General features: G+C 56.5%; 1 protein-coding gene across 6 annotated transcripts in view; it reads right to left on the bottom strand.

The window, feature by feature from the left end:
• NTRK3 (neurotrophic receptor tyrosine kinase 3) overlaps nucleotides 1-10,916 on the bottom strand; it is a 219,326-nt gene extending 208,410 nt beyond the window's left edge. For 5 of the 6 annotated variants that reach the window (XM_086471893.1, XM_086471891.1, XM_086471889.1 and 2 more), the window contains exon 1: nucleotides 10,501-10,748. In XM_086471893.1, the coding sequence (XP_086328019.1) occupies nucleotides 10,501-10,748 (248 nt within the window). Of the gene's footprint in view, nucleotides 1-10,500; nucleotides 10,749-10,884 lie in introns of those variants that run through there. The other variant, XM_086471894.1, reaches the window with a different exon arrangement.
• Nucleotides 10,917-11,618: the final 702 nt, after the last annotated feature.

Below are 11,618 nucleotides of genomic sequence, written 5' to 3' on the forward strand. Positions count from 1 at the left end.
AGAGGAGCCGAGGGCTTGTGCTCCTGAGGGCCAGAAGATCAAGACACAAAGTGCTGGGGGACACAAAGACAGGCACCAACACACATCGCTGCAGCCCACCGCCACGCAGGCAGACAGGGCTGCTCCAGGGACCAGCTGCAGGCACCCGCCTCCCTCCCAGCTGCCCCCCTGCCTCAGGGCAGGCAACCCGCACAGCTTCATACCTGAGAGCATCCGAGCTTCAGCTCCTCTCCCAAAACCGCTGCTGCAGCATCTTGCAAGGAGCACTGCAACTGCCTGCCTTCCTCGCCCACAAACCCTAACATCCCTCAATGCCCAGACCTGGGCTCTCCCATCAATACTTCTTCAGCCTCATTAGGCTCTGCCTCTCCCAAATCCACTCCAGCTGTACCGTGCACCTTGCTGTTAACCCCTGGGGTGCCAGGCCCCACAGAGCTCCCTGTTGTGCAGGCTGCCTCCCGGCGCTGCATCAGAGCCCTGCATGCACTCCCCAAGCTCAAGTTTTGCTCTGATGCTCCCAAGGACACCCTCCAGCATCTGCCCCAACCTGAGGCACGGGGCACAGCACTTGCCAAGGGAGCACCAAGCTGCTGCTCTGATGCTGACCCAGCTCTGCGCTACTCTGCCCTCCCTCTGCAGAGCCTGGGACAGCCCGTGGGAGAGCTGGCAGTACAGATATGTCCAGAGCCCCTGTGAGGCTCAAACTAGGAAACAGGCCCCAGCAACACTCAGCTTCTGAGCTGGCTCAGGGAGAGCCCCAGGGACAGGGGTGCTCTCAGCAGGCTGGGGAGCTGAGAACACACAGCATCCTTGACACTATGCCCCACTGAACTTTGCTTGCTCCCCAGGCTGCTCAACAGCAGTCACCAAGTGACTCAATGGCTTTCAGCTCACTTTTCCTGGGATGTATTTTAGCTGGGAGAGCACAGGCAAGGCAGGAGACAGCCAAAACCAGGACCCACATCATGGCAAGGCAGGAGACCGCCAAAACCAGGACCCACATCATTGTCCCAGGAGCACCCAGACACATCTTTCCAGCCACACAAGTCACAGAGCTCCTCAGGGGCAAATCCATCTGTACCTGGATAGATATGAGGGATGCCCAAGACTGGCCCAAGTTCTTGTCTGCCTGGGTTAGAAGCGGGCAGGAGGAGGGCTGTGGTCCACAACAAGGGCAGGGCTCCCGAGGGAGCATTGGCACAGCTGAATCACAGACCAGCGAGCCAGGACTCACAGTTCTCAGCCCAGGTCACTGCACAACATTTCCATGGAGAGCATGGGATGGGGGATGAGGCCAGAGCTGCTCCAGGAGCAGAAGGAAGGTCAGCAGCTGGAGGAACCCAGGCTCTCCCCATGTGGCTTGATGTCCCAGCAGCGTCAGGAGTTAGAGCCTGGCATTATTGCATCTCAGCTGAGCACTCATGTTCCTGATTTATCCTGGCAAAACCCTGAGCACGCAGGGTCCTCAGCAGCGCTCAGATTCCCAGCATCTGTTTAGGCGTTTCCACATTAACATTTCCTAGCGGGAATGGCCTGGGGAGAGCTCCGGGAAAGTTAGTTAAGGGACAGCCTTGCACATACCAGGAGGATGTGGACTCCACCATGCTCACATCTGCTCCTACCCACTTGTCAGTCCCCCGTGGACAGCGTGGGGCAGCCAGCAAAGGCACTCATGCACTGTGCCCTCCCCAGCACAACTGAGCCCAGCGCGGAGGGCTGCAGAGAAGGGGCTGCACAGGGGATAGCACCTGGGCTCAGGATCTCCCTGCGTCCTTCCCTGGAGCCCTGCGATCCCAAGGCCATTCAATTTACACTGCAACAAGCACTGAGGTCAAGGAGAAGAACCCCAAGATACCCATCTGTGCTATCACACCATCGCACTCCCTTGGGAGCCCTTCCTGACCCCTCTGCTTCACTGCTGGGACTTCTGTTTTTAATTACATAAGCAGTTTTCCTTTCCGTTTAGTCAGACAGAAGCTGGGAGAAAGGGAAGGTGGGGGTGATGGCACATGCTGGAGGGCGACTACAGGATGGGGACAGTCACTAACAGCTCCATTATCTCCTACACTGAGCACTGGGTGGCAGCTGGAGGAAAGGTGGCTGCACACACGGTTCTGGCTTCTCCTTCGCTCCCCAACTGCTATGTCACATGAAAACAAGCTAAAAATACAGTACACATTTTCCTGGTGCTACTCTTCCAAGCAAGCAGGGGCCAGGTCTCACGCAGAGAGCGACAGAGCAGGACCCCCAGCCCCATGGGGTCTGGAAACAGGGTGGTACACGGAGGATGGAGATGCACAAGGGCACATTGCAGCAGGGCTGGTGGAAGGGCCCTGCTAGCTGGGCACTGACTCCAGTGCAGCTTTCCAAGGGGAGTCCAGAGAGAGTTTAATCTCCTTTTCTTCAAATAAAGTGAAGCCCAGGCCCTGAGCAATATCACAGCTCCAACACACGTCCATCACCCACGCCCCAACACACATCCACCCAAACATCATCCCTGCCATGATCCTGGTGACCCATTTGTTGTTGTGTTGCAGGACATGTCACAGCCCTTCCACCACGTTGCCAGCACATGGCAATAGCCAGCAGGGAGATAACCATCCCATCTCTGGCCCAGCTGCCAGGGAGGATGAGATACCCACCAGGAGCTTTCCTGGTGGATATCTCATGGACAATGCTGCAGGGTCAAGGCCAGCTTCTTACCACCACTTGCACTCACCCTATCTCACACCAGGCTCTTCTCAGCCTTCCCCCCTTGGGGAAGGACCTGTGGCCTCTTTAGCCCTCCAACCCCTATTCAGCCCCCACAGCAAAGGGTTAATTAGAGGACCAAAGAGCATTGCACCTACCCTGGAGGCCTCCAGACAGCCCTCAGCCTGTGCCCTCTTGCCTCTACTTCCAGGGTTTCTCTGGGGACATCTCTCATGACTGCTAGATATAACAGGACCAATGTAACAGCTTTGTTTACCCCCCCCCCCCCTCCATGTTTGGTCTCTCCTAAAACCCTGGCTGGTGCTAGGCTGAAAGGTCCCCATCCTTGTCCTGCTTCTTGTAGGCCAGTTGCACCACTGCTCCGTGCCTCAGTTTCCCCATCAGTAAAATGCGCAGAGCTGCAAGGGGCTTCCCTGCAGATCACGCACAGCCCCAATCAGGCACCTCTTGCCTGGTATTTCAAACAGCCCAGAAACACCTTCCCACAGCACCCGCTCTGGCTGGGTCACCGCTTTCCAAAAAGCCACAAATCACCTCCATTCACAGAGGGCCTTGCAGCGCCAGTGTCAGAGCTATCGATCCGTGGGGGTGCACAGACCAGCACGCAGCAGCACGGAGGAGAAAGCCAGCACCCAGCCGGATCCCAGGGGACCGTCCCACACGACTGGGTACCCACCCAGGGAGCCCAAGAGGGGGTACAGCAGCACGGGCACCCCGGAGCAAAGGCTCTTCTCCCGCACAGCATCCCCCAGGCAGACAGCGAGCCAGCGGCGACTTGACCCCTCCAGCCCCCGGCCGCTCCCGCACCCCGCACCGCCCCCGGTGCGCTCACGGCTCCGTCCCCGCACCGCCGGTGCCCGCGCAGCCCGGAGCCGCCCGTCTGCCGCCGCCGCTTGCCCTCTAGCGGCACAGCCGCCCTCCAACCGGGGGAACCGCGGAGAGGACGAGCCGGGGCTGAGCCGAGCTCCGGCTGCCCCCGAGGGGCAGAGGGTCGGCTGGGGGGGGTGTGGGGTGGGTCACGGCACGTCCCCAGAGCTGCTCATCCCCAAGCGTTCCCGCACAAAGAGCCTCTGTCGGCAGCAGCCGCACGGCCACGGGGACCAGCCCGGGGCAACCGCGGTCCTGGTGCCGTGTCCACGGTCCTGCGGGACTTGGGAGCATCGTGTGGGGCGAGCGGGGCTGCTGCTCCCCATCTCCTCGTGTGGGGCACCGAGCGTCTGCGGTACCCAACCACCATACCCAGAGCCGCAGCCTCTGAACAAGAAACTCGCCCCGCAGCACCACCTCGGTGGGGGTTTTGCTGTGCACCCCTTGGGGCAGAGGGGAAAGCAAGAGAATTTGGGGGTGACCAGAGCCCACCAGCTGCTGTCAGACACACCTGCTTCGAAAGCACCTACACGAGCTGCCAAAACACCTGCTGTGGGAAACCCAAAGCTCAAAATGACTACTATTGCACAATGCCCGATAAATAATAATACCAACTTACAAGTATTATTAACACTCACTTTCGGAAGCCTGGCAGGCTCAGGGGTTCTTTCACTCCCTGCTTGAATGAGATGCACCAAATCCAACCACAAACTCGTGGCCAGCACCCAGCATGGGCACTGCACTGAGCAGGACTAGCCAGCGTGCCAGGGTAGCACTGGGCAGCATTGCTCAGCTCAACATCCCTGCAGGGCTCCCCAAGGGTGATCCTATGGCCTCTTTGGGGGGTTCACTGAAAGAGCCCAGCATTGCTGGGTCCTTGGATGGTCATGGGGGTTTGGGAGACCATGAGCAGTTTCATGCCAAAACACATGAAGTTGTCATCCCCACAGCGCTGAGCTCTTGGGGTAGGGCAGACCCAGAGAGCTTTCCCTAACTGAGCTCTACAAAAACTCCTAACCAGAGGCTACACATCTCCAAGCCTCCAAGGGTAGCAGCAAGGCAGGTCCTTCCTCAGTCTCTTCCCTTCATCTCTTCTTCCCACCACGAAACACCTCTCCTAGACCCAAAGTATCCCCATCTCACCTCTCCAAGCCCAGGGAGACAAGCTGGCAGGCAGAGCTGACATAGACCTCCCCAAACCCTACAAGAGATGAGGAGGGCTGTGGAGACATCATATGCATCCTGAAACCATCCAGGTCACTAGCTCCTCCTGTCCACACAGCAGCTCAGGCCCCATGTTCGGCTCAGAAAGAGCCTGGGAAGTCCTGGCATGCACAAAATTGTGTCCTCCCCAGAAAAATAATTGATGTGGGCCATCAGCAGAGCCAGGCAATGCAGTCATGCCTGGGGAGCACTTGGGGACCCCAGTGGGATCAGGCACAAGGTGGGCAGAGACACCAGCAGACACTGGCAGGAAAAGGCAGGTGACTCAACTCAGCAGGAATCCCATGTCCCAGGCAAAGCAGGGCTGTAACCCCTGGGTGCCTGATGTCCTCTGCTCAGGGTTAGCTCGGCCACTGTTGGGAAAGCAGAGCTGAGACCTGGTCCTAACGGCCGACTCCTCCAAAAAACATGTTTTATAGCCCAGCTATGCCAGATCCTTCACACCTACCCCTGCACACAGCCTGGAGGGGTGCAAAAGTACTGGAGGTCCCAGGCAACACCCATGCCCAGAAAGCGCCTCCCTCCAGAACTGGTCAGCAGGGAGAAAGGCCATAAAAGCAGGGCAAGGAGCCAGCAGCCAGCCCAGGAGATGCACCCAGCCTTGGGTGCCCCTGGTGCAAGTTTAGGTACTTTGGTGCACAGGACAGCAGCATCTGCCATGGATCAAATCCCCTGATGCAAAGGGGATGATATGGGGACAGTCAGGACTGGAGCTCCTGGCTTAAAACAACTCTAGGGCATCAAGACCATGCTTCAGCCCACCTCCTTGTCCCAAACCTCTCTGCACCCTCTTCTGTCCTCACAGCCTCGCGCTGCACCTACCTCCCCCATCCTAACATCCTTTGGGATAGCAGCTCTGCATAAACAAGAGCCCTGCAAAACAAATCTGGACTGAATTAGGGACCTTTTGAACGGTCTCTGCAGCAGCCAAAGCCTCTGAGACCAGGAGACGGGAGGAAAGATGTGATGGGAGGCTTTGGGAATGCAGAGGCCTTCATCTCTTGAGAGCAGCAGCACATGAGGCACACCGGGCATGCAGTGGTTGATTCACAAAAAGGGAAAAAGTTTGTTCCCTGTTGTCTGAAGCAGAGCGATCAACTTGAGTATCACGGGAATCCCTTTCCTGGCTGTTTGGGCCATCCAAGCTCCCCCCAAGCCCTTCCAGGAAGATGCCTGTGCTTTCTTTCTTTCCTCCTTCTCAGATGTGGGTGCACGTGAGCACCACCAGTGTCTCGGCTCTCCCCATGCCGGCAGCGAAGGGGTGCTGCCGCTCTGAGCGCCCCCTCGTTCTCCCCCACGCCATGTGCTCCCAGCTCCCGCACAGCGAGTGGGGGCTGCGCTGCCGCTCACCCCCCCACCACGGCACCCGGCTCTGACGCGGCTCTTCCCACCCCCAGCCAGGCCCACGGGATGGAGCGGATGCTGCCGTGGGCTGGTGGGACAGCCCAGTAGGAAAGGATGGGGCTGCTCTTCTTGTCCATGGGGAGTCAAGATGCTTCTCCTTGGCCGTGCGAGATCCCAAAATCCTGCATCTCAGTGCTCCACGATGACCCACCTCCTCTGGGGTTGCTTTGAATTCATCTCACCTCGTTGAAGGCAGCTACGAGCTGCGCAGATAAACCCTGCAAATCTACTCACTGAAGTATTTTACCATAAGAAAAAAAAAAAAAAACCAAAAACACAACATTCTCCCCTGGTGAGGCTGGGTGAGGCAACAAGGCTTTATATACCAGGGACATCTCCCTACCTTGAGGGAGCCCAGGGGTGACAAACACAGGCCACCACCGCCTGCCTGGCAGCCTCTCTGCAGTGCCATAGCAACAGCTGAGAAGTAGGGAGGCCCAGATGGCAAACTCCTCCGTCCGTCCTTCCCCACGCACCACCGTGCCGGTGCACGCAGGCGCTGCCCACGCTGCCAGAAGGGAAACTCCCCAGCCCGCCCCTGGCACACAGCACCCGCCATCACCCCGACACGTGGCAGCACAGGCGAGCCCAGCCACCCTGTGCACCAGCCAGAGCCCCACGGTGCCATGGATGGGGACCCAGAGTGGCAAATGCCCCAGCTGCTCAGTACACAGGGCCAGAAGGGGTTTTGTGCTGCAGGACCCCAAGGACTAAAGTTCTCCCTGTGCATCTGGACTTTTTAGGGAGGTCTTGCAATGGATGGAGCCTCACACCAAAGGGGTGAGGCTGGATTAGGGGAAGTCTGAACATCTCCACAAGTCACACCTGGCTGGGGACACAGCAAAGGCCACGCAGCTGCACAAGGAAAAGCGATGGCATGAACATACCCCAGCCCCATGGTTGTCTTCTCCCCAAATCGGGAGGGGAAAGTCCAGCAGCATGACTCCAAACTGGAGTCATCTCAGCCAGGGTCCAAGCTAGCCCCACTGCTAGAAAGGACCCTTGGCAGCTCCCACAGGGATCTCCAGGTGCAGAACCACATCCCCAGGGATGCAATCCGGAACTGGATACGTTTCTGGGCAGGCTGGGAAAAGGCAGAGGGACATCAGCCAACCCAACCTCCTCCTCTATCTCAGGGCAGGAACCTCCTGTTCTTCCCCTGCTTCACCATTAACCTGGCACCACCTGGATTTGCACGTAGGTTGTGTGCCACCGTCCCCCTCCAGCCCAGCCAAGGCAGGATCCACCCAGCCCTGACTGCGGCTGCTCCACTCTCACCAAAAGCAGTGAAGGCCGTTCATTTGAGGGGTGCAACTGAAAGCTTGATGATGGAGGTACCACACTGCAGGCACCCACAGGGCAGCGCTACAGGCTGGGTGTCTCCTGTCCTCCTTCTGTCGTCCTTGCCTCAGCAGTCTTATCAGCTGCTGAGACACAAATAACCCAAAGCTCCTGGTGGCTTGGTCCCTGATGCTGGGGGGACCTGTCTGGGTGGGGTGGGCTGCCATGGAATGGCCTCTGCCCTGGCTCAAGGGGGTAAGATGAATGAGCTCCCCAAGCCAGCTCACACTTTCTTTCTCCAGCCCTCCAAATGGGCCCTGGCAGCCTTTTGTCAGCATAACCCAAACTCTGGTTGCAAACCTGAGCAGTTCTTTCAGACATGAACAAGGCCCTGCTTGGTCCTAGGGTGGTTTCACCACCCCACACCCCATCTGCCTTTTCACAAGCAGCAGGCTGGAGCAGAAACCATCACCTTCCCCAGGGCTTTCAGAGAGGACCTGGCTGGAGCATTGCACCCCCTGGCCACAGGGACAGGGCTAAGCCTCTCCTATTCACCTCCCAGCCCAGTGGGAGAAGGTGCTTTTGCCCACTCACTGCCCACAAACAAGGCAAGCTGCCTAAAACGAAGCCAAGCCCCCGGGGAGCATGGCAAGCAGGGGGAAGCGCCGTTCGGTGCCCAGCTGAATCAGACCCGCCTGCCGGGAGTGATTCAGCGATGACCAGGCTGAGCTTTGATGCACCCCTCGCCCTAGCACCCGTGATGTGGGGGCTGGCAAGGAGAGGCCTGACATCAACTTGGAAGGGTGCAGGACATGCTGCCTCCCACTCAGGAGCACAAACATGGGTTCAACCCTGACTCCCAGCAGCAACTCCTTTGCTAGGCGGCAGCCCCACCACAAAAACCATCTCGCTGCTCCCATAAGCATCCCCTACGAACCACTGCCGTCTTCCCAATAAGCACAGACCCCTGGGGGAACTTTTCACTCATGCTCAGTCTCAGCCTGTCATGGCATTTTGGGGTTCACCCGAGTCCTGTGCTTCAGCCCTCCCCAAGACCAACGAGGGAGACGTGGGGCCAGCAGCGATGCAGGGGGTGAGGGAGTGTGCTTCGCTCAGTGTGGAGCAGAGATGCATACAAATTCCAGAAAAACTGGCACCTTCTCCTTCCCCAACTTAAGAAAAGCTCCTCTACAAAAAAATACCCAATATCTCTGTTTCTGGAGTTGCCTGGTTTTCTTTTTTTTTTTTTTTTTTTTGCCCCTCTCCTTTTTAAGAGCTGCTTATCAGCATTTTTCAATTTCAAAGCAATAAAGACATTTTCTGGGCACAAAGGACTCACGTAATACTACCTCTCACAGCAGTTCAGATGTATGTGTGCATCTGACAACGCACACTCGCTCACTCTGGCAGCTTCCAAACCCTTTGCAGCCTTTCCTGCTGCTCCCTGCCCACCAAAGGGTTAAAACCAAACCACAACAAACAGCAAGCACAGGAAAAAAACACGAGTTTCTCTGACTTCCCCAGCATCACCCACGCCCCTCTGGCATCACAGAGGAAACATTCCAGCACCACGACGCAGGATAAATATGGGGCAACTGGAAGGGGAGCATTGCATTAGTTTCCCCATTTACTTTCCCCATTCCTGCTGGGTTTGTAGAGGTTTGCTTACAAGGTGGAGGCAGGGCTGGGGTTCAGGGTCAGTGGTACCTGCTGAAAACCTGCGTGGGCGTCGCATGAACCTGTAAGCAAGCGGGGAAAGCAGCTCCTGTCATCTTTGCCCACCAAACGTGACAAGCAGAGCTGCGAAAGAGGCACTGCAATTACTCCATGGCTCTGCTGCAATTGCACTGTGACCAAAAGCAGCCTCAAAAGAGATCCAGCCAAGCCCTCTCCCTCCATGCAACTGTGCGATCGAGGTGAAAAAAAAAAATAACCCTCCATTACTCATTTCAAACCTTGCTGCATTTAACTGCCAGAATAAAGGATTCCACCTCTTCTCTGCTCAACTCCCACTGCCAACTTGCTCTGGAGGCTACATTTCCCTAAATGCTCACATTTCAATTAGCATTAGAATAATGAAATGGCCCAGAGTTCATCTCACCCAAAAATGTACTGGAAAATAAAGAGCAGAGATTGGAAGAGATGAGAATTTATTTTCCCCCCCCTCACACACAGCATGATGGATTCAGAAGAAGGAAATATATTCCTTTCTCGACTCCACGCTGATGAGATTAACATGGGCTTTGCTAACTGCCTCTCCAAACAAGGATAATGCAACTTCAAGTTGATTTTCCAGATAAACAAGCATGCAAACAAACGCAAAGTGCTCAACTAAAAATATCTCCCTGCTCCAATGCTTCTCCCCACCACCACCACCCCGAGACGGAAACACACAAATCCTATCGCAACACCACGGCGAGTTGCAAAATTATAACAATGCGAGTCAAATAAGCCACTTAAGGGACATCTCGCTGTCCTATTTATTTTTTTTTTTCTTCCCTTAAAAAGACGAAACTGCAGATCCCCAGATACACTTAGCCAGGGCAGGGAAAGGAGCATTTTTTTGTGGGGATAAAAAAAAAAAAAAAAAAGACATTCTAACCGGATCCGAAGTCTCGAAAAAGAAAAAGCAGCTCGGAACTTGCTTTTCTTGCCCAATTTGGGTAAATATGTGGCCGTGTGTGGCTGTGGCGTCCCCCCTCCCCTTGCAGAAGCAAACAGTTAAAGGAAGCAGCAGCTTTAGCATCTTCGCCTGCTGCTCTCTCTTCTGCTAAGGAATCAGATCTCATTTACTTTATTCCTCTTAAGCCTTGGCCAAACTGTTGCTGGGCTTTTCGTTGTTGTTGTTGTTTTGGGGCTGGGGTAAGGGGGAGAGCCGGATCTGCGTCCTCTGCTCGGGAAGCCGGGCTGAGCCCTGCCAGGCAGCAGCAATGCCGAGGGCACCTGAGCCCTGCGCCGGCGGCCCCAGCCCGCACCCTGCCGCCGGGAGAGCCCGGGGGGACCCCCACTTACATGGAAGTGATGTTCCTTGAGATGTCCGTGATATTGATGCTCGTGTTGCCATTGCTGCTGCCTGAATCCTGCCCTTCCAAGAGAGGGAAGAGGTTCCCATCATCCGGCTTCTTGCAATTGATGTCTGTCTTGCTGCAAAGACAATTAGCAGGGCAAGCCAGCACCGAAAGCAGATAGTCTCCCCAAATGCTCCAGAGCAAAAATACCCTCCAGAAAGTGCACTTGGTAGGGCAAAGAGAGACATCCATCTCCGATTGCTGCTTCTAAAAAAGAGGAGGAGGAGGAAAGGGGGGATGGAGGGAGGGGAAGGGGGGGAAAGGGGGAAGGAAACAAAGACAGAGGGAGGAAAAAAAAAAAAAAAAAGAAAAAACCACACAACAAAACCTCAAGCGATCAGATGCAAAAATCCTCCAGCAGATGAAATCATGCTGGCAGCTGGCTCGGAGAGGCTGTAATTCCCGCTACGGTAGCGGCAGCGGCAGCGGGCGGGGATGCATGCGGGGATGCATGCTGGCCCGGCCGCCCTGCGCCCGCCGCCCGCCGCTCCCCGCCAGCCGCTCCGGAGGATTGCAACGGGAGGCTGGGGAGGCAGGCGGGGAAATAAATAAATAACAAAAACGGTGCGAAAGTCACCAAGTCCCACCTACTGGGCAGAATTAAAATTGACACACCTGCAAAAAAAACACACGGAGGGAGAGGAGGGGAGGGGGCGACCTCCCCTTCCCATCGCTTCCCTCCCCCGGCCTGGCCAGCCCTGCTGCGGCGGGCACAAAAAGCAGGAGGGAGGAGGAGGAGGAGGAGGAGGAAGGCTTGCAAAGCGAGCCGGGCTCTGCAATAAAAAGGATTCCCCACCCCCCTTCCCTCTCCTCTAAAAAAAAAAAATCAATCTAGGGGAGGAGGGGGAAAAACCCACCCCAGCACTGCTAGAGCCCCAGTTCAGCCCCGCCAGCAGAGGAAAAGTTGCAGCTGGGGTTAAATTTGTGCGGAGGGGAGAGGGGCTCTGGCTCGGCTCCGGCTTTCTCAGGCTCTTTCGTCTTTTGGAGGAGGACGATGCTGCCTTTCGCTTGGTGGTTGGGTGGGTTCGTGTCCCCCGTGTCTCCCCTCCCGCCCCGCAATCC

This window comes from Leptosomus discolor, chromosome 11 (assembly GCF_034619465.1).
Source record: "Leptosomus discolor isolate bLepDis1 chromosome 11, bLepDis1.hap2, whole genome shotgun sequence".
In the NCBI taxonomy this organism is placed as follows: Eukaryota; Metazoa; Chordata; class Aves; order Leptosomiformes; family Leptosomidae; genus Leptosomus; species Leptosomus discolor.